The sequence below is a fragment of the Cygnus olor genome, chromosome 6, assembly GCF_009769625.2.
Source record: "Cygnus olor isolate bCygOlo1 chromosome 6, bCygOlo1.pri.v2, whole genome shotgun sequence".
Classification (NCBI taxonomy): Eukaryota; Metazoa; Chordata; class Aves; order Anseriformes; family Anatidae; genus Cygnus; species Cygnus olor.
This window is the reverse complement of record NC_049174.1, coordinates 16,179,861-16,207,239: the sequence shown is the minus strand read 5'-3', so window position 1 is coordinate 16,207,239 and position 27,379 is coordinate 16,179,861. Positions and strand designations below refer to the sequence as shown.

Below are 27,379 nucleotides of genomic sequence, written 5' to 3'. Positions count from 1 at the left end.
CAAGTCACAAACAAACATCATGAAAAAGCTATACTTTTAAAGAGTTATCATAAAGAACTCAAAAAATCAAGCACAAAATCAAATTCATGATAATGACTTACTGTACACAGTGACCTGTCCGGTGGTGGATAGACCAAGACCAGGAACACTAAAAGAGTAAGTTCCACTATCTTCCTTTGTTGCATCTTCTATCAACAACATGTGAGACTGTTTATCCAACACAATATGAATGCGATCACTTGATTGAATTTCATGTCCATCTTTCATCCAGACACCTTCCGCATTTTCTAGAGAGACTTTAACTTCAAGTTGCACAATATCTCCCTCACATACTTTTTGATCAGTAAGTCCTTGAAGAATAATCATGGGACGAGCTATGGAATGAAATGAAATTAATTAATCCTCAAAACAGATAAGCAGAATATTGAATATTAAGAGAGTGTGAGATATAACAATACATAATATAAAACACATTAATATAGATGATATAAATATTAGAAATACTTACGCTTCATCTTTAGCTTGCAGTGAGTTCTTTTCCCGTCAACAACAAAGCTATACTCTCCCTGATCATCTTTATTAACATCTTTAATAGTGAGGATTTGCCGACCACGGCGGGATGCAATCACATATTTATGATTAGAAGTGAGTTCAATATCACCATGATACCATTTTCCCTCAACATCTTCTGGGGAAACCTCACATTCAAGTTCACCTGAGAAGGATTCTGGGACTTCAACATCTTCAAGTTCTTTAATAAACTCAACCACAGCACCTACAGGTAAAAATAATTACATTCCTGAATGAGCTTGATTAGATACCCATGATGAAAACATTTCTTACAAAACTGAGCCTAAGGAAATACATATATACACACAAAATGTAACCACTTTACATAAATATATATATGAACTTTAATACCGGATTTCAAAACTATGAAAGTAGCTAGAACACTTCATGCATCACACATCAGTCTAAATTGTTTTATTTCTTCCTGAAGCAAATTTCACTTTAAAAGTACTCCATGGTATGGAGCTGTGTGCTTCTTACCTTCAACATTAAGCTTTGCAGTAGTTTTTATGGATTCATCTTCTACCAGTGCACAGCTGTAGTCATCAGCATCAGACACTTCAATAGCTAGTACAGAAAGAAAGTGAGCCTTTCGGTCTGAGTGCATCCTGTATTTGTCTCCAGAATGAATCTCAATTCCATCCTTAAACCATTTCACTTTGACAAAAGGTTCTGATGTCTCACATTCAAATGTTGCCATGGAGTCCCTCTCTTTAGCAACAATATCTTGTAACTTCTGGGTGAAGCTAATTAACTGTTTGGCTGCAAAACAATATGCAATTAATCAACAGCGCAGTGGACATGTAAACTTAAATATAATAGGCACTATGAGAGACAGCAGAATAAAAGTAAGAGATTTAAAATTACCTTGTACTAACAGGAAAGCGTGGCTAGAAGTCTCACCAGCTATATTGACTGCTTTCACCATGATGCTGGCAGAATCATCAGAAGTCACATCTCTGATGACCAGTTCACAAACATTATCTTCAGGCCAGTACCAATACACGCGATCAGTCCTTTCAATCTGCACACCATTTTTGAACCATTGGCACTCAGGGTCTGGTTTCCCTACCACTCTCACACGGAAGTGGGCATCTGACCCCTGGGCTACAGTCTGGCTTTGAATTCGTTCAAATATCTTGGGAGCCTCCATGCTTGGACTAAGCTCAACCTTCTCTGGTTTGAATGTTGGAATGGTGACTTTGCCTTCAGGAGGAAGTGCTTTCTTCTCTTCCTCTGGGATCTCTTTGGTCCAGTGAAGAAGTTCTTCTTTTGTCTTTTTTAACATTTCCTCATATGATTCATCTTTTTTGCGAGACTTAAGTTCCACAGCAGTGATGGCTTCGTAATAGCCCTCTTCTGTCCTTCTCTTGAATTTACTGCGCAGCTCCTCGGATTCCTCTGAAAGTTTCTCATGAGTGATTCTTTCAGCCCTTTTAAGCTTCACCACCTCTTTGGTTGTTGTCTCTGCAGGTTTGTCTACCTTCTGTACCTCAAAGAGAAGTTTTCCAGGCTCTGTCACTACAGGTTCATGTTTGGGTTCAGGAGCCCGACGAAGAACTGATCTGAAGTCTTCCCTCTGCTGGATCTCGACTCTCACCTTATGTTCAATAAAGCCTTCTGGATTCTCTGCAGTGACTTTCACCTCTCCTGTGTCATATGATTTGCAGTCTACAATATCCAGGTAGTAAATCCCATCATAACGGAGTCTAAACCTTTTGCTCTTACGAATGAGCTGTCCATTGAGGTACCAGTTGACCTTGGGTAGAGGATAACCAGTCACACGGCAGCGGAATCGAGCTGTTTCACCTTCCAGGACTCTTGCAGGCTCAGGAACCAAAACAATTTCTGGTTTTTGTTTTTCTTTTTGATCCACTGCAACTGCAGGAAGAGCACCTTCATGTGCCATTCTTTCTAACTCTTCAATTCGCTGCAGTCCCCTTCTGCCTTCTGGCAACTGGGATTCTTCCACAAGGCTTTTCTCATCCTTCACAATAAGGGTAGCAGATGTATGGTCTGTACCATATTTGTTAGTTGCCCTGCAAGTGATCACACCACTATCTCTAGAATAGGCTACTCCATAGTCCAGGCTACAGTACCCAAACTCATTGATCATGCGGAGCCTGTTAGCTGCTTCCAAGGGTTTGCCATCATGCAACCATTCCACCACCATGGTTGGATCACCAATTGGTGTAAGCCTGCACTCAAAGTGTGCTGGTCCAAATTGCTTGAGTCTTAACGATGTGAGCTTCTTCTTAAAAAAAGGTTTCTGTTGTTTTTCTTTGTCATAAAGATCCCCCTCCTCCCATTGCTCTTGACCATAACGCAAATGGAGAGGCTCTAACTCTGGTGCAGCAATTTCCTTGGCTTTGTAAGTCCCTTTTGGAATAATTAACCTCCTTTCTGGTTCTGGTTCAGCATGTTCAACTTCAACATTTACTTTGCACCGAGTAGTGTCCCGCCCAGCTTTATTGATAGCAGTAGCTGTATACCATGCAGCATCTTGCCTGGCAGTAGATTCAATTTTAAGGGCAGCGGCCCCTTTTGTTCCTTCAATCCTGAAATATTAAAACAATTTATAAAAAAAAACATTAGCACTTCATTGTTATCCATTTTTGCACTTTTTTGTTACGCATTTTTGCACTTCTCCAAAATGAGATCAAAGTCTCCAAAGGCAACTCACTGGAGCAATTAGACATGCTGCTTACATTTATTCAAGTTTATGAGTTCAGTGCCTACAAATCAAGCAGACAACGATGATAATATGAAGCCTTGAATTCAATGGCAGTTTTGCCTGCAGAGTACTGAGAAATCAGTGCTTTACAAGACTGTGATTATTAACTGCTTTACTATTACAAACAAAACCAACCAACCAACCAACAAACAAAAACCACAACTGCTTACTTTATTTTGGGATATTTATGAGGTACAATGATGTCACTATTCTTCAGCCATACAATGTCAGGATTAGGGTTACCAGTAGCTTTCACAGCCATCTCCAGTCTAGAGCCCTCTTTTACACTAACATTTTTCAGCCTTTCCACAAAGTGTGGTCTGACTAGGTCTTCCTTAGCTGAAAGAGCAAGGGAAGGTTACCACAATAGGAATTGACATAACCACATTTTTTAATAGAAAACATTGCCCAGCGACCTAAAAATAGCATGCACAGTAGATACCTTCCACAGTCAATGTCATTGATACTGAAGCTTTGCCTGCCCTGTTCTGAGCAATTACAGCCCATTCACCAGAGTCTTCGGGCATAGCAGGAACAATGATCAATGACTGGGTGCCATCTTCTTTTATCACTATTTTATGGGTGTAATCATTAACCACTTGTTGGCCTGCAGAAACAAATGAACAAAAAAGAATGCACTCAGAATGTGTCCCAACAAGATGTAAAATTCTCATAAGATTATTTTTTTAAATTATTCTTTTATGAAAATGAAACTGATGTACCATTATGGAACCAGTATGTCTCTGGCATAGGTCTGCCAACAACTTTTAAGTCAAATCTTGCCGTCTGCCCTTGTGAGCATTTGAATGATGTAGGTTTCAGCACAAAAACTGGCTTATATAGTCTCTCTAACTGTCCTTCATCAGTTTCTTCTAATCTGCGGGCAGGAGAACGAGAAGGAGAGCTGCGGGCAGGAGAACGGCTTGGAGAGCGTGGAGAAATAGACCTGGAAGGATTAGAAAAGATATGGCAATGTTATGTAGCAATGGGCTGACACGATAATCAAAGCTCAAATTTTGCCTTTAACAAGATATTTTAAAGTGTTTAAATTTATCTATGTGAGAAATTGTGTAGTCAATTTTCTTTCTTTTTGACAGCAATTTGTATTGACAAATCGTATTAGGATACACCACAGTCAGTGAAATTTATTTTTTTCAGATACTGTACAGACACAGATGTAATCCAGTGTATGCTTTTTGCATGTGTGTGCATATATGTATATTTAGATAGAATATGGCAACATTGGATTTTTTCTGTTATAGAAATACAGCTGTTTCAAGAGTGGGAAATAAGAGTTGCATACAGTACTAAACTTCCAAATACAATTCTTTTCTTTTTTTTTCTTTTTTTTTCTTTTCTTTCTGAAACATAACCACTTTAAGAAAGATATGGCTATTGAGGTTGTAAATCTGACACTGTGGCTGGATATGCATGTGAAAGATAGTACTCTGGGAACTGCAGTGCTCACTAAGAAGGCAAATCAGACATTAACTTGGCACATAAATCAGTGCAAGCCATGAAAACAGCATTTAGAACTTCTCCAGAAGTATGCAAGCTTTGATAACCTAAGTGGTTTAGCCTCTGTATAATGAGGTTTTGGACAGTCTTTATTGCAGAAGAGTGAATTCTCAAGAAATGTGTATTAGTGTGTACCTACCTATATCTTCTCATAATTTCTGGTCCTGGCATATAACCTGGAGTTGCCGTGGGTGCAACTGGCTCAACATAGAGCTTTGCTGAGCAAATGGCATTTCCTTTCATATTACTGGCAAAGACAGTATAAATTCCTTCGTCTTCAGGTAAAACAACAGGCAAACGCAGACTGGCACTGCCGTCTTGCAGAACTTCCATGTGGTAGTGCTCTCCGTGCCTTATGCGCTTACCATCTTTGTACCATGCAATCTGCATGGAAAGAAACAGGAATGCTAAGTGAACCCTGCTAAAGACAAATATCCAGTAATGGCCCATACATACAACAATTACAACTTTCTATTTTTCAGCTGATGCATTGTTGCTCTAGAGGTATTAACATTTTCTTATTTTAAGTAAAAATGTTAGACTAAAGTAATATGTTTCCACAGTAGCCTGAAACATAAATTTTGATATTCTTGAGCTAGAAACAGAAATAAAGCCTTTTTCTTGAGGGAGAGCAAAGTGATCTAGACCAGGCTTGTTACTGTGCTCCCCACTTGTGAGTGCTAACTCACAGAAATTCAGAAGCAAGACCTACTTAACTGTTAAACCTAACGTACCTTTGAAATAGCTAACCAATCTAACACTGCTGTATTAAGGGACAAATGAAAAATTCAGCCTGATATCAAAACAAAAGATGGCATTTCTTTTGAGATTTGCCATTTTCTGTGTAGAATGTAGAATTTATGACAGTGAGATGGTTAAGGGTGTTTTCAAGTAGAGCACCAGAAGTTTTTTTAAATACAAAAATGTCATACAGGTTTGGAGTACCTTTGGCAATGGATATCCAGTTGTCTTGCAATGGAAAGTAACTCCTGTGCCTTCAAAGGTTCTGTAATTCTTTAATCTTAAATCAAATCCTGCCTCAATAGCTTCAGATTCAGAAATATCAATCATCATCTCCTCTCCATCTTCCTCAAGGAGTTCATCTAAGGTGGTCTTAATAATTCTGAGTTCAATTTCCTTGATAAGTCTTTCTTCAAAAGAAGAAATATGGAATTCCTGTACAGAAAAGCAAGACCATTAGTTCCATATGTCAGGTAATGACCTTGAAAAGAAATGACTTGTACTGGTAAAATTAAAAAAGATTTCAAACAGTTCTTTTCGTCAGGATACAAAATGAGCATGGAGTGGTAGACATACCTCATCTTCCACAAAAGTTCTGACCACCATGGTATCTTTTGCCATTTTCTTCCTAATTAGGGCTTGTTCTTTTTCATATTCTTTTTCAAAGTCACCATATGAAATAGGTGGGGCTACCTCAGCCACTTTAGGTTCCTGTACATATGCAGCCACTTGAGTTTGGTACATCAATTCTTGTTGCGATTTTATGTAGGCCTCGTAATCAGCTAAGAATTAACAAAACATTAACTTTGCTAAGTGTTTGTGGTTTGCACTGGATTGAAATAGAAAAGAAGTACAAACTTAATTTACTGTTGCTTTTGTACAACAGTGAAATTAATTAACATTAGTAAAACTGATGTTATTTTGTACAATGATAGGGGGGAGGGTTGTGATTTGAGCAGAGATTCTGTCTGCCTAGGCAATAAAATGCAACTAATAATAAAATGTAGACTGCTGCCCTCAGATTAGTTTTATAAACAGGTAAAAGTTTTATTCTGCATTATAAGTATTCTAGTTCTTTAAGTGAAAGCACTTTTAGTGACTATATTTACTTCCTTCCCCACAGCTCTGTCTCCTGCAACCTCTTTTAGTGGTAGATGTGACAGCGCTGGGTTAATGTTGGACTTGATGATCTTAGAGGTCTTTTCCAACCTAAATGATTCTCATGCTTTTTACATGGACAGCTGAAAATAATCATAGAATTTTATCATAGAATGGCTTGGGTTGTAAGGGACCTTAAAGATCATTTAGTTCCAACCCCAATGCAATGTGCAGGGATGCCACCTGCTAGATCAGGTTACCCAGAGACCCATCCAACCTGGAACTGACCACTTCCAGGAATGAGGCATTACTACTTCTCTGGGCAACCTGTTCTAGTGCTTCACCACCCTCTGAGTGAAGAACTTCCTCCTAACACCTAATCTAAATCTCTTCTCTTTTAATATAAAACCATTCCCCCTTGTCCTATCATCATCTGCCCATGTAAAATGTCAATTTCCATCTCTTTTTATAAACCCCTTTTAAATAGTGAAAGGCCACAGTGAGGTCTCCCCAGCGCCTACTCTAACTCCTGGCTGAACATCCCCACCTCTCTCAGCCCTTCTTCATAGAAAGGGTACTTAAGCTCTCTGACCATCTTCGAGGACTTCCTCTGGACTTGCTCCAACAGGTTCACATCCTTCTTATGTTGGGGGTCCCAGACCTGGATGTAGTACTCCAAGAAGTGGGGCCTCATGAGGACAGAGTAGAGGGGGACTATCACCTCCCTCAACCTGTTGGCCATGCCTCTGTTGATGCAGCCCAGGATGCAAAGGGCCTTCTGGGCTGCAAGTGCACATTGCTGGCTCATGTCAAGCTTTTTGTCCACCAGAACCCCTAAGTTCTTCTTTGCAGGGCTGCTCTCAATGAGTTCTCCCATTCTGTCTCTACTCATGTCTGGGATTGCACCAACCCAGGTGCAACACCTTGCACCTGAACTTGTGGAACCTCATTATGTTCACATGGGCCCACTTTTCAAGCCTGTCCTGCTCCCTTTGGATGGCATCCCTTTCTTCTGTTCTATCAACTGCACCTACTCAGCTTGGTGTCATTTACAAACTTGCTGAGGGTGCAATGGATCCCACTCTCTATGTCATTGATAAAGATACCAAACAGCACCAGTCCTAAGACAGAGCCCTGAGGGACACCATTTTTCACTGGCCTCCAACTGGGCATAGAGCTGTTGACCACAACTCTCTGGTTGCAGCCATCCAGCCAATCCCTTATCCACTAAATAGTCCACCTCTCAAACCCATCTCTCTTCAATTTATAGATGAGGATATTGTGTGGATCTCAGCTAACTTCTTTTCCTGTAATAGAAAAGCCTGTTACTTTTTTAACCTCCTTTCCCCACATAACTCTGCAAATGTGTTACATACACTCTTATAACATACAGAACATTTCTATAGCTACACATTCTAGAAAAGAACATAAATCCATCAAGAACCTGATGTCAAACTCTTTACCTGGCAGAAACAGAGCCACCAGTTAGTACAGGTATCAGCACATTCTCTTTATGTTTCTTGAACTGAACAAACTAAACTGCAAAGAATTTGCAGCACAATTTAGAATGTTTTTGTCTTTTTAAAATGAATTGTAAAAAGTATTTTCCCCATTCCTTTAATTTACAATGTACCTTCTTCTAGTAAGGAGACCGTTGCAGAAGCTTCTCCGTGTTTATTACGAACAATAATAGTATATTCTCCGGCATCGTCGGCAAAAGTCATGGAAATTTCAAGTTTGCATTCCCCAGTTTCTCGTTTGTAACTCACTTTGTATCTATAGAAAACATAAAAGTACAAGATCTCCATAATTCTTATGAGCAGACTTTTTCATGAATTTCCTTTAACAGTGATTCTGATTAGTTGTACAACTAATACAAGACCAAAAAAAAAAAAAAAAAAAAAAAGAGAGAAACTTTTGCAGGCAATTCTAACTCAATGAATCTGCAGAAAAGCTCAGGAAAAGTAACCATACTGAAACTAGAGCACAGGCCTATTTTCTTTTAGCTGTCACTAAAAAATTAAATACAAAGAGCAGAATTGAAGTATCAGAGATCTACTTATTAGACATGGTAAAACGATACATGCAGTGTGCATATAGTTTATTCTAATACGGGTCATTAAATGAGTCAATATATGAGTCAGTTTTACAGAAGCATATTTTTTCTGCTAGAAAGTGTTTTGCTTTCCATAGACATTTGCATAGACAGAATGCAAACACTGTACAGACAGTATAAAACAACAATTTCTTCCAGATTTTTTTTTAAAATATGTAGCATTTCTCATTTTATGATCTTTTGAATATTTATATTTTTAAAATCAGCAGACCTCAAGTTACACATCACGATCCTATCATTTTCACAGAAATGAGTGAAAAGACAGATTAATTTAGCTCAGCATCAATAAGGAATCAAAGTTATGGTATTACCAATTAAACATTTATTAAAAATATGTTTAAAGAGTTTTTGTGCATTTTTTTTAAGATACCTGTAGCCAGTCGTAAGAGGAACTCCACCTTTTTTCCAGTAGACATGTGGCTTTGGGTTGCCCCCTACTTGGCACTCAAAAATAATGCTCCCACCTTCAATTAGTTTGTGTACTACAGGTTTTCTTATGAAGAAAGGAGGTATGGGTTCTCCCGTTACTTCCTCTGTTGCAACAGAGACGTCTTCCATTACAACATCCTTTGTCTCCACATAGCTGAAAAAAGATTAAAGTGCAGGTAAGTGATCTGATGTCTGAAGCTCTCATAAATATAGTGCAAGAAACTAATGACCACAGTAGGACCAATCTGTTTAGGAAGTAACTTTACCGTTTCTCTTCTGTAACAGCCTTCTCAAAAATGGTTTCTCGAGCTTCAGTTTCTTCTGAAACTGCAAAGCAAATATGATATAGTGAATGGTAGAATACTAGAATAATGCTTAAGAAATGAGTTTAGCTAACACAAAGAGAAAGAAGAAGGCTAAGTAGCTAGTTGGTCAGAGGACCAGGAACTTGCACTGGGAGTACAAATTAAGAGTCTGTCAGCCTTCTTTTTTTTTTTTCTTATATTCTTCCAGTTCTGTTTCCTAACTGCCCTGGAGTGTAAATCAAGGCACGTTTTCTACTTGACAACTGACAAAATATCTAAGTTACATTATAAGTAATATGCAGTTAATAAAATAATAATCTTTCTACAGTGATACGTATACTTACCCTTCACATGTAGGTGGCAAGATGTGCTGACGCTCCCAGCCTTGTTGGTAGCAGTGCAGGTAAATCTTCCACTGTCTTCTGCAAAGGCTTCACGAATCACAAGGCGAGCAAGTCCTGCTTTGAAAGTGATCTGGAAGTCCATTGAGCTCTCAATCTTGTAGTCTTCCCTGTACCATGTCACAGTAGGTGGAGGATGACCAGAGATATGGCACTCCAGAGTGACAGACTCACCTTCAGTTACAGTCTTATTTTTGAGACCCTGTATAAAAAAAAATAAGTATCACAGTCAATACACATTTTCACTAGAAAACAGATATTTACACAACTAAAACCTCTTTAAATGGAAAATTTAATGACTACTACAAAAAAGTGTTCTGTTCAGCAGTGTATCCATCAAAAAAAAAAAGAGGCATTTTAAAAAGGGAAGTATTTGAAACTGGATTTGGGATCTTTGAACATTATTTTCATTAAAAAGAAAATGAAAAAGTAGCTTGATGTTTATTCCAGATCATGGTGAGAATTTTTTTTCAGAACAGCAAAGGTCAGCCTACTGTGTTACATGATTGTGAACACTCACCCCCATAACACACATTCAGGATAGTTTGTATAAGAGATTAAGCGTATGGCTGAGTATGTCTAATACAGGGTAAAAAGATTAAATAAAACCAAATGTTCACAGTCAAGTTTTCAAAGATTAAAAAAAAAATCACGATACAAAATGGTTGTAAACATAGTGTAACTCCCTTAATCTACATAAAAATTCCTTACCCAGACTAAGGTGGGTGGAGTAGCAGGGCTTTCTGTAGGCACAGGAACTCTGGCAGTTTCTGTCACCTAGGTTGTTTAAAACATAATTAATAAAGCCAAGGAAATAAACAGCAGAATTAAGTAAGAAAAGAAATTAGACAGGTAAATATTAGGTCCTTAGAAGATTTTGAGCTAAACAGCAAAGAAATAAAAGTCAGTCAAATGTTGTAAAAGTGAGAAAACTGCAAGGAGGAAATAGCAAATAAGCTATACTTCATTTTTAAAGATAAAAGTCAGAGTGATTGAAATTTGCTTAACGACATACCTTTGCTTCGCCTTCTTTCTGCAACACCAAGTGATCTTCCTGCGCTGCTTCACCTTTAATGCTTACACCTGTCTCTTTTTTAGTCTCAACATCATAATGACTCTTATAGGTCTCAGTAGTCTCTGCAAAGGGAAACTGTGGAGGTGTAACTGGCTCTGCTTTTATCCTGACTTCATGTGGCTTTAGCTGAGGTGGTTTCACAGGCTTGGTGATCTTTTGCACAGCGGAAGTAGCTGATAGCTCTTTTTCCAGAGTAGCCATGGCAGACCCTGCTATTGAAACCTACAGAATAGAAGAGAAAGGGTTGCAGTTTGTAGTTTTCTTATTTTCAGAGAAGGCATAGTGTATTTCTTCAGCAGGTTGTGTACTCAACAGTTGCTCCCCTTGTTCCTTTGTCGATGCTGCAAAAGCTATATCTATGAAAATGACTTGTAGGTTTGGATTGCAGTAGTAGAGTAATGGAGATGTAAAATCCCTCCATTATTATTACTATTTGGCTAATATTCAAATATTTTCTCAGTTTTTACTTTAGAATTTGATCTTTGAACAGTCAAGAAACCCTTAAGTGAAACTTGTAAGAAGTCCTCTACATTTATTTACTTTAGGCCTTAACTTTCCATTTCATCAGTTTGATAGATTCTACATCAAACTATACCTCTAATCATATAAATGGCATGCATTAAAATACCTGAAGAGATTTCAAAATGTTTTTGCAGGTGTAATAAATTTGGAAAACATGCATAAATCTATAGAGAAATATTTATTAAGTTTATAGTGTTTAATTATGTTTGAGAAAAAAACAGCTCATTCTTAAAGTCAAGATGAGGAGAAAAGGTTTGCTTGAATGAGAGATTAATTGTGAACTTTTAATATTATGTGAAGGAGTCAGAGGAACAGAAAAAACACTAAAAACAGTGCGATATAATGCAGTCTGGATTTTTTTTTATAAATAGCTTAGCACGTGGTAATCTGCAAAGAAGAAAGCACTGTTATCAATGTGCTAGTGAAGTGATGCAAATAGTAAGCTTGAAAAGGGATATTTCTTCTCTAAAAAATGTAAGTTGTACGAAAAGTGTTTATGGTTTCACTGCATGGCAAAATATTGAAGCAGAATCCTTATATATGTTTTAATCTTGTTTAAACCAGTAATAGTTACACATCACATTTTAGCAGTTTGTGTTTGTTTACAGCATTACTCTTTATTAGTCAAAGAAGATGACAACAACAACTGTAGAGAACATACAACCCTTCTTCTTCTCGAGAAAGCACCATACTGGATTTGGAGGAAGAGCAAAATGGGTGGCTAGTGGTTATTATAAATGAGCATGCTGTTCTCCTTTCATACACTGTTTTCACTTCTTACCTCATATGTATGATCTGGTTTCGGAACAGCAATTTTGGAGACTGTGAAGTGAGGACTTGCTGTGCGGGGTCGCGGGTGTTCTATATGAATTGTTTTCTCTATCTTGGTTTCCATGTCTCTTTTCATCTACATGAAGCAATGAAAAGATTGTTGAGAATGTGATGCTGTTCTCCAAACTGAAACAGATTTAATCAGGACATAGTTTTTGGAAAAGAATGCAACATAAACAGAATCTAACCTCTGTTGATACATGAACTTCCTTCTTTTCAGCAGCTGAAATATGTTTCTCAGGAGGAACATAGACTGTTTTAACTTCTTTAGTGACAACCTGATGTTCTCCTGGTGCCTCAGAAACATGTTCTCTTACAGCATGCTCCTTATATCCATATTCCAAACCTTTCTGCTTGACATAAGCTTCATCTTCTTGCTCTGGTTCCCAGGGTGATCTAACACGTGCCTGATCAACAGCTGCAACAACTGTAGCTACAGCTTCAGCCCTTTTTCCAGCTTCAATCTACAAATAACATGGGCAGAATTTATACAGATACTCATCATTATACTAACAGCTAGCATATTTGGCAAATACTTATATTTTACTTGGCACATACTGCTCAGTAAAGTATATTCAAGACAAAGAGATAGCACATTCCATACACAGATATGCAAAAGTAATAACAAACATCAAATATGTTCACCCATACACTTCAGAGTCAGTAGATTCAAATATAGACATATTTTTTCCAAGCTCTGTCTACACAAATTCAGAATATAACTATGCTTGAATGCTTTATGCATATCAATATTTCTATGCAAGTGCATTTTTAATACTTTATAGTCACATTTATGACTACTTTCGGTGAGTACAACAGCTATGTTGTATACACAATTGTGTATACACAATTTTAAAGTCAGCATGCCTGACATAGCATATCTGTAAATTCAGATGCTAATCTATTTTAAATTACTTTACTAAAGAACAAAATCTACGCTTTCTGAGAAATTGGAAATAATGTACTTTTATCAGGACTTTTTTTTTTTCTAATCACCGATGAATAACATCAGCTTCAATGTTATCAGGGTGCAAACTTCTGTCCAGTCATTGAACAGTAAATATTAGGATGATTAGTCCTTCTGTATATTATTATTGCTGTAACTGGTCTGGATGTCCTCTGTAGCAACACAGCATATGAAACATATGCCTTTTGGATGACAAAAAAACCTCCACAACTAATTTATAATTTAATGTTGATTTCAAAATTATTATTGCATTAAAATAAATTGACTTAAGCAAGGCCAAAATATGATTGTTTACAAACATGTTGTTTAATTATTTCATTAGTGTTTAGGTAACAGGGACCTCAGTTCAGTTTGCTGCCAATTTCAAAATTGTTGTTTATATCAGCTTGAATTTGGTCCTCAATTCACATCTTCTACCAATTAGTTGTGATCTTTTTGCATTCTGATTCCTTTTAGTAATTTTCAAATGCCATGATCTTTAAATTATATTTTATAACAGTACTGCATGAATGTACCATACTGTTTCTAACAAAGTAGATAGACTTTAAGTAAAAGCTATTTGCAACTGTAGTGTTCTGCCATAGATAAGAGTTCCTAGCTGTACTACAGTAGAAAAGCTTTTCTACTATGGTAATCCTACTGGAACAAAGCAGTGTCAACAAGTGTCTGATTGTCAGAAATAATAAACTGGACAGAACTGAATTGATGTTAAAGTTTTCATTGTACAAAGAACAATACAATCCCAGCCTTAATATAGATAAGTTGTTTCATCTGACAACCATAAAATTGCAAGGAATCCGCTTGTAGAAAAAAAGATTTCTGAGTCAGAAATTTGGACAAGTAAACACTACTTGAAAGTCATTGGTAGTAAGTAAGCTTTCACAGAGATATCTGAATGTAGTCTTAAAAGTGGCATTTCCTAACAGGGTGAGGCATCAATCTTGGTATCACTAGAAACTTAATTAATCACACTGACTCTATTACTTGACATCAACCCACCTAACACGCATATTATCACGAATTAATTTGAATACATTCTATTGTACTCAAGTAGGTCTTAAAAGGTGAGTTTTGCAGATAAGATAAGTTGTAACAGCGCATTTCACATCTGCAACAGCTGTATTCACCTGATCATAAGCTAGATGAATTTGTTCTTTCTTGGCTGTAATTTCTTCTCTAGTTCTGGACACTGTGACTGGTGCACTGGTTTTATCAGTGGCAATTATTTTCGGAACTACAGTAGTTTTCTTAGCTTCCTTTTTAATCTAATTATTACAGCAGAAATAAAAGTTTCAGTTATCTTGTAAGATACTTGAACAATGGAAAAGCATTTTTGGAATGGGAACAGGGAAGGTAAATTAAGGGGTTACAACCTTGTGCACTGCAGACAGCTCTGTATTAAATGTATACTGATAAGTATTGTTATTCCCTGACAACTATTTAAATAAAAGTCATGATTTAAAAAAAAAAAAAAGAAAAAAAAACTAAAATTCAGGAGTCAGTCAGTCCACTCCACAAGTCAGTCAAAAATAATTATGGACATCCTACTAATTAAGACATTTAGCAGAGGAAGAGAGGTGGAATAATATAATCTGATTAATGGCAGTCCCAAAAGTTTGTAAGTGGAAAAAATCTTAGAAAAAAATGAGCTGTAAATGTATAGTTAGTATTTGTTCAGGGAAAGAAACTATTTGCATAGACTAGAGGATAACAAAACAAATAAGGTTTTTATAGTGCTATTCACCTTTTCATGGGTTATGCTCACTTGTTCTTGTTTGGTAGCAATTCCTTCTTTACTTTTCGATATTATGACCGGTGGTTTAGGTTTATCAGTGGTAATTACTACCTTAGGTACAGAAGGTTTCACATCTTCCTTTCTTATCTAGTTTTTATGGTAAAGAAAAATAATAGTAATCAATTATGTCTGTCATCAAAATTACACAGTTTTTCATGAAATTGGGACAAGATTTCAGAATGTATATCAATACAAAAAAAAAAACATTACTGCTGAAATGGAATAATTCCTTTGTACAGTCCAAGTTGTACCCTATCTTACATGCTAGCTGAACCAAGTCCATTCAAAACCATTAATATATTGCATTAATCTGTGTGTGAATTACAGAAGAATCTTCCCACTTTTGGTCAATTGTACTATATTATTACTATGTTTTGTAGAAAAAGATTGAATAAAAATGACTTAATTTATTTCCATCAGTACATGGAACTATTTCATTGGTTACTTCAATGAACAATAGTTCCAGAATATGATCTAGCAGGTGCATTCAGTCCTCACACAAATATGAACTTCATTAAATCAATCTGCACATGTAAATAAGGATTATCCTATCATGATAATTAACCTTTACAATTATCTTCATAAATCTGCTTTCAGACGAAAAGCAAAGGTCATTAATCATCAAATGAAATTGGCAATAAAAGCTATAATCCTCACAGGACCTAGAGCTACATTCTTCCTCTGTAAACAGAGCTGATATGAATTCAGTAGATCTGGAGCAGCAACGCTGGGCCTATATCTGGATAGGTTGTTTTATAAAGTTTTCACTTTGTAACCTCCTCTTCATAAAGAAGCAGAGGACATCTGATGAGGAATGACGTATTATAAACTTGTTAGAGTATAAAAATCTATAACGTCTTTACTCACCTTTTCGTGAGCAATGTGCACTTGCTCATGTCTGGAAGATACTTCTTCTCTAGCTCTTGATATTCTTTCTTGTTCTTTGGCTTTGTCTGTGGCAATTATTACTGTGGGCACTGGAGTTTTCTCTGGTTCTTTTCTTACCTGGATGTTTACAAATATGGAATTTAAAATTATATATTGTTCAAAATATAAGGTATGTGATTTTCTGTAAATTTGGAAAAGAGGATACGAAAGAAAAAAAAAATAAACACAAAATAAAGAGAGGAAAAATGTCCAAATCTGGATTTCAAAATCATCTACTCTGGAAACAATGCTAACAACATAAATAACCCTTTTATAAAATGTATATGCATTTAACATAAAAATCATAGAACGTTGAAAAAATGCTTGTTTTGCTACTGAAAGCAGTAATAAAAGAAATTGGATCACAGAAAAACTGTTCTGCATCATAATCACTTTGAAAAAGTGTAGGATATTTAAAGCAAGTTTTAGGTAAGTTTCATTTTGCAAAGAAGTCCAGATGTAACCTGAACTCAAGCATGTAATTTTCTGTCCAGGTGGGTTTTTGTTTCTCAGTACTCATGGGTTACAGTTTTTTCCTCACATTTCAGCATTTCAGAATGCAAATGTAACATTTCTCTGCAAAAGCTTATATTCCATTAAATCAATTTATCTTATAAAACACGTGCTAAAATAACCTGAATCCCAAATCACTTGCTAGTATTGTCAAAACTGATTTCAATGCAGAATGAGTTTTTCCTCCTTATTTTGACCCACTGTGCTGCCAACAAACAAAGCAGGCTACAAGCTTAGAAACATATGAAAATTTAACATAAACAATAGTTTTTTTTCTAAGTTAAATTTTCAGAAAGTTATATATCACATTCTTAAGTATTAACTGTGGAAATGAAATCTAAAAAAGGAAAAAAGAAAAAAAAGGAAAGACATCACCAAGGAGGGGCAGGAGAATGATAGCAATGTAAACTAGAAGAATGAAAAAATATCAAAGGAGAAAATAATTTCACTGGATGTCATTTTCATTGTTCATAGGCTTGTCTTCTTCATATTTGTTTTTTTTTCAAATAAGATAGGGTATGAAAATTGTGGGTAACATCTGTATTCACCTTTTCATGAGAGATGTGCCTTTGTTCTTGTGAAGTAACAATTCCTTCTCTAGATCTTGATATTACTGTTTGTTTTGTAGCTCTATCACTGGTAAGTACTACCGTTGCCTCCTTTCTCATCTGATTTTTGTAGTAACAGACAAACAAAAAACCAAAGCCTTAAAATTAATTTTAACAAATTGATCATGAAAAGAAGAGAAGGAAAAATAAGATAGGAATGCAAGTGAAGGAAAAATACTACGGGAGAATTATTTTATTTCTAGTGGGGAAAGTATAAACAAGACATTAGAGGAAAGACTTCATGAGGGTATGAAAAATGTTAGAAAAAAACTGACAAGGGAAAATACAGGATCACTTTCATAGAAGGCATTCTTAAACTTAGAAAAAGTTTAAGAATAATTAGTTCAAGCCTGCTATGAAGGGAAGTGATGAAATAAGTGATCCATGAGCATTTCTTTACAGTCCAGATGCTCTATACGAGTATGCATGCTTTTGTGGTAATAGCTTGTTAATTCTTCACATTGAATCATGCTTTGTATGCATGTTGGATGAAGGGATAAAGGGGAAATCATTGAATGTCTGTGTTCTACTTCTACCTGCTCCTGAACAGGCTGAACATGTACTGCAGTCATTGCTGTCCTTTTAGCAGTTTGTTCTACAACACTTGGAGCTGGCTCTCTCACCATGGCTTGATCCACAGCAGCAACAACTGTAGCAACAGCTGCTGTTTTTTCACTGTCCTTTCTCACCTAAATTAGTCACATCAGAAGACATTTCTTCATGTTTTGCATACACTCAAAAGAAGCACAAAACAAGTACAAAGAAAGAACACTGCAGTCAAACAAAGATTTGCAGCAGGACTCTCTCAACAGCAGTTACACCCAAGTCTTTATACACAGCCTCTCAGATTCAGCACTAGTGAGTCCACACACAGAGCAAAAACAATGTTCTTTCCAAAAATAGACTTTACCTCTTTAGCACCAGCTGCAACCTCACCAGCGGTGCCACCACTAAAGGTAACTTGTTCTTGGACCCCGTATCTCCCCTCCCATCTTTCTTCTGTTCTTATTTGTGTAGCACTTGTAGATACTCTGGTTTCCTTCACCTGGGCTTCAGTGGTTGCACTGTATCCTTCCTGCTTCCAAGGAGGAAGGACTTCAGCCCCAGCTGTTGTCACTACCTGTGTTTTACGGATTGGCGATGGAGATTTCACTGGTCTAATAGGAGAGGTGGAGATTCTTCCAGCAGGAGAAACGGACCTAATGACAAGATATAGTATTAATATAGTGTAATAAATTAAGCTTTTGAGGTGCTACACTTGAAAATTACATACATCTATTTTTAAAATTATACCTAATGTGTATTCTTTTCCTACTCATCACTGTAACCACATTGTTTCAGTAGCTTAGATTTCCAAGTTGAAATAAGGGCAAATCTCAAAGCGCATTTCACACAAGCACATATATTTAAATATAAAAATATATTATTAGTCTCTATTTCCTCTGTCTTCATTCTCCTAATAGGAATGATATAAAAGGCCTTTTCAAAATCCTTTCACAGGCTAACTTACATTTTCTTGGAGATATTATGCCTCATTTCCCAGATAACGTTCATAAATGTTGCAGTATTACAGCAGTAGGGGGCAGCAGCATCACATTAACTTTTAGATTTATTTTCTAATGTAATGTTGGTCTAGGAGTGGTTTGACTAGCATAGCAGAACGGGACTTCTAGTTCCACATGCACTCTAGATGGCACTATTGAGTTATTCTTTCACCTAGCGTCTTAGTTATAGGTAGTTAGCATCAATTCATTTTTGTCTGTACTTGCAAGTTATTCTCGTTGGGGCAAAATTCATCAGCACATCTAGTATTGGCAATTTAGATGGGGTTCTGCTGAGCTTGGAGATATTGCTTGGGGATGCTGGGACTACAGGACTTCTGAAACAATTATCTCTTTACCTATCTCTCAGCATACACCTACCAGGGTCTCCCAGACCACAGGTCCTGCTCTTCAAATCACTCACCTTCCTCCTCAAGACCCTTTACATAGCAGAGCTAGATTTCGTTTTCCATAACCACATTCACCCTGCCTACATTCCAAATGTGATTTCTGAAGTCATTACGAGCACGTACATAGAACATTTTTAATATATTCTTCCATTCTGTTTGCCACTCATCAAAGTGTCATTGCTCTTTCCTCTGTTTGTATAAAATAATCATCAAGGGACAACTGCCCAACTGTTTTCTTCTTTCATCATGAGCCTGGAGCTTTGTGTGCTACTTCAGATGTATGTAAAATAGTCAAAAGGGATTTATTCTCCAAACAAATTTCTTCTTCCATATGGGATTGAAAATTTACAGAAGGGAGGTACATACTTCTTTTTTAGCAATGTCAAATACAGCATTTTATAGCTCACAGTCAGAATAAACTCATAGTCGATATTAAGTCAGTGTATTTTCATTTCTCTCAATTGCATTTCTGCTGTAGGTGGAAGTGATTCAAAACCTAATATTATTTGAAAGATTAATGAGGTTTACCTTACTGGTGAGGGTGTTGGTGCTCTGACATGTCTTACGGGTGATGGTGATTGTCTTACAGGTGACGGTGATTGCTGTCGTGCCATTTGAGCTTTTGCAGCAATTATTGGTGGGGTGGGTGATTTTGACGTAGGTCTGGGAGGCATTCGTGGAGGTGCTTTGTGTGGGAGCTGTTGGGCTGTTGCACCTTCTATGACCATTTCAACACTTGTAAGTGATCTGGCATCAAAGTGGGTTTCAATCTTCTGCAATGAAACCAAGAAAAAAAGTCTGAGATACTGTAGACATAATCATTCACATTTAAGCTTTACCTCCCTCGTTTTTGAAGAGTATACCTTTTCAATTCTGGCTTGTCTTGTTTGTGAAATCTGAGCAGTCGAAACAATTGTCTTTGTCTTTTTAGCAGGAACGGCTTCTTCCTCACCTTTCGGAAGAGAAAATATGGTCAGGAGAATTGCATATGGCAACAATAAATATTTGCAGAAATAAATGAATGGTCAATTTATATAAAAATCTATATAAACAATGGAGAAAGAATAAAGCAGTCATCTGTTTTTCCTGCAATATCCATAGAATGATAATTGTGAAAAAAAGTCAAAATAATATTTGTCTTTCTGCATTACTATGTCATTAGAACATACATAAATAAAAACACATTTATTGCAGATTCTTCAGAATCAGTCCTGGACCCCAAAAGACTACACAGGCAATCTGGAAGTCTAACAAAGATGAAATCCAAGTGAGGCTTCTCTGGGTAGAATGATTCAGTGTTATAATTCTCCTCTAAGAACATTTGTCATTTTTACCCAGCTTACTTACAAGACCACGTACAGTTATGTAGGGTAATATATCTATTTTACCAAAGCCAGATTAAAAATATAACCTTGCTAAATATGCTGAACAAAGAGAGAACAACAGAAACTATTCCACTCTTGATTCTCTCTACGGTATTCCTCAGATTAAAGAAGACCTATGTTGGATAAAGCGTCCTTTTAAATTCTCAGACAACAACCTTTGGCAGATTTCACCAGAGAACGTTTTTTTATAAGAAATTCTTGAGAAAGAAGTTATAAATTAACTTTGATGTAGTGGTGCATATTGTACCATTATAACAACAAATACCCTTATTTTTATAGTTTGTAATCTCAGCTTCATTACCTTGAATCAGCAATTCAGCTGTTGAAGTAGCACGTCCCATGTTATTTGTGGCATTTACTGAATAGGTACCGGAGTCTTCAGGATATGCTTCTGCAATTATTAGGCTATAAAGGTCTCCTTCTTGTAAAATTTGAAAATCGGGGGAGCTTTGAATTTCTACTCCATCCCGATAAAACTTCACCACAGGTGTAGGGATTCCAGTCACTCTCACGTCAAGACGGACTTGACTTCCCTGCCTTGCAGTCATGCTCTGTAGACGTTGTGAGAAGTTTGGTGGAGCTGTTGCAGCTGCAGTTTTATTGAAGAAATAAGTAGAAAATAATAACTTAAGTTTAAAAGAATTATAAGGGCTAGGTATTTTCTTTACTATGAGCACACAAGGTCTATTTCTCCTTCATGTGCTACTGACAGAGACCTTCTCAAATATTCAAAACATTAGAAGTTGATTTGCCAAAGCACAAACACCCTTAACTTTATTCCATATGTTTAACATTTCTGTTATTTCTGATTATGTCCATGATTAGAAATGTTTCTAGAATTAGAAGTACATTGATTATAACCACAGAGGGTGTCTGACTCTATAAGTGAGTTACTCTTCTAAATATCATTGAGGGCTCCATTCTGCAGAACTTTATCCTTCTTCTATGACTGGTTTGAATGTAGTCAATACGACAGATCAGATGAGTAGTAGTATACAGGGGTAGGACAGATGTTTGTAATTCTGATTAAGAGTTTACAAAATGAAGATTATACAGTTAAAGTGTGAAGGATGCTATTATAAATTATTGGTGAGGATATATGCTGAAGTCTAGGCTGCTTGAGAAAAAAAAAATTTTTTTTTAATTTCTTTGCTGATCATCCAACCTTTTTCATCATCTGTGACACTTCTGCTATTGCTCCCTTTCTCACGTTACTAGCAGAGAGAAACATCTTTTTTTAGCTGCCTGATACCTGTTACAAGTAGCTCAGCAGTACTAGTGGCTTGCCCAGATCCATTGGTGGCTTGTACGGTATATCTTCCACTGTTTGCTTCTGTCACGGTGGGGATCACCAGTTTAGCGCGGCCATCACTAAACGAGATCTGCACACCAGGCAGAGTTGCAGAAGAGAGAACCTGGCCATCCCGATACCAGCTCACCTCAGGAACTGGGAAACCTAGAGAAAAAGGAAGAGAAATTGAGATTGAGATTCTATGAAATCCTGTATGTCCCAAACCACCAAAATACTTGATCATGCATACACAGTTACAGCAATGGCATAGACACAGATTTATGATTATACCTCCAGTGACACAATAGTAAAGGAAATTCTTTTTTAGAAAAGACTTCAAAATACATAGAACATTAGGATAAGGGCACTGGCAACTGCATTCAGGAAATTGCTTGAATAAAGAGTGGACTGCAGTTTCTGGCAATCCTGTTGAGGAAGGACTGTAGTCACACTAGATGGTTAGGAAAGTTTTACTCGTAGCTGAAAAACATTTTTAAACACATGTAAAATATAAACACACACACAGAATGAGAAAATGCAGCTAATGTTAGAGGAGATTAGAAATTAAGGTAGTGAACTTCTTGAAATATTGCCAATATCTTTTATTTTCTTTATGCGGCATCATGATTAGTGAACATGGGTTTGTGTGGTAAATCAAACAAGGGAAATATTTTTTAAATATGAGGCTATTTTGATTTCTCAGAGTGTCATGTTCAAGGGATCCAAAGTTAGAAGCCATTTTGAAACTCTGAACCTGAGTTCCATGCCACAAAGCTTGGGTACTAAAAGATATAATCAACTTCAGATTATTGCTATTTTTGCCTGGTTTATATGGAGTAGGGATTTACTTTTATACATACCATATTACACTATGACTTAAGTTTTTTGAGATTTATTGCTAAAAAAGAAGAATATGAGCATGAAGTGTCTCAGCTTTACTGTTTAAGAAGTTGAATTCTATTAAATTGTCCTGACAATGATGTAAGTGATGGGAATTGCCAACCTATAACCTATATATATATGTGCTGCTTTTAACAGTATGTGGAATGTAAAGATTGCTTGCATTGGGTAATACAACAAAATATTGGTTCAAAGAAAGTCAAGCAGAGTACTCATTAGTTCTTTAAAAAGAAAATACAAAACAAAACAAAACAAAGAAACAGAACTTCTTGATCAGTACTGTGAAGACATGAGGATGGGCACAGTTCTAACACCTGCTGCACTGCAGACCTTCTTGACAGTGACATGCTGTCTCATTTCCCCTCAGCCACTGCTCACCCAGTAGAGCTACCCCTATGATTATGCACCAGCTGCTCCAGCATTTACTGCTTCTGAATCACGGGGTTTGAGTGTGCTGTGCTTTCTGAGTGCATAGAGAAAGACTGGATATTTTTATCAGGTATCAATCCTCTGCAATACGGCACTTAATGCACAGTCTGATACAATACAGTACAGTTTCACCTTACAGACCACAAAATTGCATCTCAGGCAGTTGCTAAACTCTTCACGGTATTCTTAGATTAACCGGGCTTTCCACATTCAAACGACAGCTCTGTATTAATACTTAACATTGCCCTTTATATATGAGTCATCAGAGATAAACCAAAAGTTTGAATTTCAAGTTCCTAATAGTTCATGACTGATGGGAAGGACAGACTAATGCAGCAGGAATAAAGCTGTGTAGCCCATTATTAACGCAATTAGTTCAAGAAAGAAAACTGTCACTTTTTATGCATTAGAAAAACTAAACCACTATCCAATTTGTCAATCTTGGTGAATGCTTTTTGTGCAGAAGTATTCCAAAATACCACAGTGTGTGTAAGATTTGATGAGAGATATCCTCACATGAGATTTGGAACTAAAATAAAAATATGGTAAATATGGTATATACAGTCAGAAAAAACACAATATCTTCTCAAAGTAGGAAAATGAAGTTCCCTAAGTACTCCATGATATTACACAAATGAAAAGAGCTGAAATCACACATTGAGCGATAATATTAGCATCCTAACTGTTTCTGATGGCATATTTATGTATTTGTTTGTAATGGTCAGTGGATTTATTTGATAAAAGTTTTTCATATAAATGTACAGACAACAAGAGAGGGTGTGGACAATTAACTGAAGGATACAGGACCAAACAGCAAAAAATGACATGAAAAAATATCACAGATTTAGTCTTCAGAAATGAAGGTGTTCAAACACCTTGTGTGAATCAGTGCTGGCCAAAGGGTCCAAGTGATGAATCACAGTGGACCATAGATGTCAGTGGTTTATAGTTGGACAGATCATGTGTTTGCACCTGTCACAGAGCATCTGTGTAGTTACAGACTCAGAAGAGTGTTTTATGGTATGTGGATCATCACATTGCTAATGCCTGTAAGACAGTATAATTCCCTCAGCAAGAACATGTGCCTTTTCTACTTAGTCATTGCTGAGGTCAGAGACACACTTAGAACACAGTGTTGGTTATCTGGTAACGTTGTCTCAGGGTTTGCATGTTTGTTTGTTTTTTTCCACATGCTAGGGTGTTTTCATTTTGTGTGGATTGGCAAAAAGAATTATCCTATAAAATGAGGGTGCATCTTCAAATTGCAATAACAACTTAGATTATATTAATCCAGCATTGTACTACTATCATGATCAATATAAACCTCTACTGCCTAGCAAATTAGAGTTTGCTACTCTCCTCATTGGCCATGTGAACCTAGATTTTGTGCTTCTAACCTGTCAGAACTCTGAAATTAACTAAACTCAAGGGCACAGAACGAGAAGCATGCCTTAACCAAAATAAGGCTTAGCACTAGGTCAATGAAGAACTGGCACTTGCCCTCACTTTTGCACCTTGGTTTCTCATTCCGTCTCATTATCACCCAAACAAGACTACTTTCTGCATCAATATGAAGGTCCCTGATTTGAACAGTACCCATTTTTCTGTATATACATTTTTTATGCTATTTTCCCCCAGTTTTGACAACTGTAACATACATGAGAACTTGCAATACCAGTCTCATTGGCAGGATGATTGGCTATTGACTGGGAACCATTGTAACTTTGTAAAGTATGTTTGTGGAAATCTGACAGCACCTCACAGAACCAACCGGTACTGTCTGAGGGGATGCATTCATATTTCAACTGATCTTTACCCAGATTATGAGCTATGACAAGTGTTTTCATTTGTCTTCCACAGCATAAATGTTATCAATCACAATAATAATAAAAATTAATCTTGCAAGAATGAAGCAAAACCTTACCACTAATATGAGCCTCAAAGGTTGCAGCACTACCCTCCAATGCCACAACACTTTGTAACGGCTGTGTAAATGTTGGTGCTTTTGTCGTCATCTTTACAGGCACTCTGAAAGCAACAAAAACATAATTAGATTTCACTGGTCATATTGCTACTCTGCACACATTCTTCTTGCTAGATATTAGAAATGTCTGTACTCATAATAATTCACACTTATCAGTTTTAAATCACATTGACCTGGTAAAAGGGGAAAAATGTAGGTTTTGAAAAGTTGTATAGCAAGTTAATCTTAGGGCACGCTTAGCTGAGTTGGATGTGAAACGTATATTTAGTAAAGCTGTGAATTGGCATTACAAATGTGCAGCAGAAGTTCTGCCTGACTCATTGTGTGACCTTGTGCAGGTCATCTAGTCTCTATTTCTCCATTAATCTCCTTTATCTAAAGAGAAAACAATCTCTATGTAAAAGTTCTTTGATATGATCTGAAAATATTTTGTTATTGCAAATTATTTGCATTCTGCAGTGGGAAGAGAACTAGGTCAGTAAGCAGCAACTTAACATGTGAAGGTCTAAAATCTATTTTGGCTTTTAATAATTAAAAAGTTGCCAGCAAGTTCTCTTTGAAATTCAGTCTGTAAGGAATTAATAATTTCGTTTTACACAGAACCATGCAGATAAAACTACTCTTTCTTAGAGAGTATCTCAGTGGAATTTTGAATATGGGGAGACAACCACCTTCGAAATGTGAGCTAGGGTATAAGGTAGCCACTGACACTGATGGTTTGAACAACTGCAGACCCATGTGAAATCTGAAAGAAAAATAGTTTGCCTTCTCTTATGCCACTAGATCCTACTTTGAAATAGCATACTGCTACTAAAAAAAGTTTCTATCAGAAGTATTTTACATTTGCACAAACATATTTATTCAGTGATGTTAAACTCAAGGTTTTAAATTTGCAGTTTTTTAAAACTTAGCTGGTATCTTAATATCATATATCTAAGTTACAATTTTTCTCATTAAAAAAAATACTCCTCTGAGCATATCATGTTTTACTAAAAAATGGTTAACCTCATAATCTTTTCAAATTAATCTTACACATTTACTGGTGTTTACTTTGACTTTTGTACCTGATTTTGTGTCAGTTCCAGACTTCAAGATTAATGAGAAGGTGAAGTTCCTTTCACAACAAGCCACATTTACGCTACTTTTCAAAGGGGTGAAAATTTTTCATGACAAGCTCTCTCATTGAAATCAGTGGATATTATATTGGGATTTTGACCTGCTTTTTATTGCCCCTACTAGTTATCTGGATACTTGTTCAAGCTTGACAGAGAACAGCCTTCTATCAAACTTTTCAGCTTCAAGGGAGAAAATGTGTTCAAATTAGACAGAAATGGCCAACGGTTTGTCCTAGCACAATGGCAGTTTTCTGAAAGGAAGGTGAAAAAAAATACCTCTCACATGTAATTCACTGAGATCTACTTCCGTTACAATTGTAGGTTTTGAACCTCAGCTAAAATACATGGAAATCAGCTTACAATATAAGTAAACAGTATGAAAACTTATACATAAATCTGAAGACATTAGAATAGATTAGAAATCATTTAATTAAGTATAATCGTCATTGAGTTCACATAAAATTTATGTATTTCACTGTCTAGGCAAATTTTGGTGATGAAGATCTGATCTTACAAGGCTTTTCATACAATTAGGATTGAAAGTATGCATCTGAAATGTCATGTTCCAGAAATAACCTTCCCAGATATGAATGACAACAGACAAGTGTTCCAGAGCTGCCATGTAATTGATACCTTAGCAGTTGATTCCCTTAAAAAGTCATCAGCGCTTAGCTGATACCATATGCATTTTATCAGAGCTATTCTTGGAGCTTCTCAGTTTATCTCTTGGTGGCATAACCTTGAACACTCGGACCAGAAAGGAGTTTTTAATTTAAGCAGATGTTTCCATGCACTTTTCAAACCTTAATTTAAATCAACTTTAACAACATTCTGTATAAACTTTTTTACTGAGCATTATCAAAATTTACACCCTGAAATTTAAAACAATCTTTTTAGAGAATTTATTTGATCCATGTCCATAGTCTGAAATCTATACCCCATATGAGCAAACATAGATATTAGACCACATTAGGCTTATTGACTGATAAAATACTTGTTACTTTAGGAGAAATGTGTTACTAACCTGATCTCTCAAAGTGCCTGTAGGAGTGGGCTAAGCCCAACGAAATCTTCTTGAACGACGTCCTTATCCAGAGTAAGGTTTTTTTAGGCAATCCCAGCATGAGAATTGTAGAGCCTCTAACCATAAAAACAAAACTACACAGTCTTGACA

At 36.5% G+C, this 27,379-nt stretch overlaps 1 protein-coding gene across 1 annotated transcript in view; it reads right to left on the bottom strand.

Moving 5' to 3' along the window:
- Window positions 1–27,379, bottom strand: part of LOC121072380 (titin-like) — a 246,198-nt gene extending 218,819 nt beyond the window's left edge. Inside the window, exons 1-30 of the mRNA XM_040561912.1 lie at window positions 27,230–27,379; window positions 25,031–25,134; window positions 21,739–21,942; window positions 20,788–21,075; window positions 19,965–20,053; window positions 19,630–19,874; window positions 18,056–18,349; window positions 17,687–17,834; window positions 17,091–17,210; window positions 15,970–16,107; window positions 15,052–15,189; window positions 14,435–14,572; window positions 12,529–12,804; window positions 12,291–12,416; window positions 10,928–11,209; window positions 10,624–10,689; window positions 9,856–10,114; window positions 9,473–9,533; window positions 9,148–9,360; window positions 8,295–8,437; window positions 6,140–6,345; window positions 5,768–5,998; window positions 4,962–5,206; window positions 4,027–4,250; window positions 3,747–3,911; window positions 3,475–3,643; window positions 1,438–3,128; window positions 1,051–1,332; window positions 509–775; window positions 102–374 (exon numbers count right to left, since the gene is read on the bottom strand). Coding sequence (XP_040417846.1) covers window positions 102–374; window positions 509–775; window positions 1,051–1,332; window positions 1,438–3,128; window positions 3,475–3,643; window positions 3,747–3,911; window positions 4,027–4,250; window positions 4,962–5,206; window positions 5,768–5,998; window positions 6,140–6,345; window positions 8,295–8,437; window positions 9,148–9,360; window positions 9,473–9,533; window positions 9,856–10,114; window positions 10,624–10,689; window positions 10,928–11,209; window positions 12,291–12,416; window positions 12,529–12,804; window positions 14,435–14,572; window positions 15,052–15,189; window positions 15,970–16,107; window positions 17,091–17,210; window positions 17,687–17,834; window positions 18,056–18,349; window positions 19,630–19,874; window positions 19,965–20,053; window positions 20,788–21,075; window positions 21,739–21,942; window positions 25,031–25,121 — 7,072 coding nt within the window. The 5' untranslated portion in view covers window positions 25,122–25,134; window positions 27,230–27,379. The remainder of the gene's footprint in view (window positions 1–101; window positions 375–508; window positions 776–1,050; window positions 1,333–1,437; window positions 3,129–3,474; window positions 3,644–3,746; window positions 3,912–4,026; window positions 4,251–4,961; window positions 5,207–5,767; window positions 5,999–6,139; window positions 6,346–8,294; window positions 8,438–9,147; window positions 9,361–9,472; window positions 9,534–9,855; window positions 10,115–10,623; window positions 10,690–10,927; window positions 11,210–12,290; window positions 12,417–12,528; window positions 12,805–14,434; window positions 14,573–15,051; window positions 15,190–15,969; window positions 16,108–17,090; window positions 17,211–17,686; window positions 17,835–18,055; window positions 18,350–19,629; window positions 19,875–19,964; window positions 20,054–20,787; window positions 21,076–21,738; window positions 21,943–25,030; window positions 25,135–27,229) is intronic.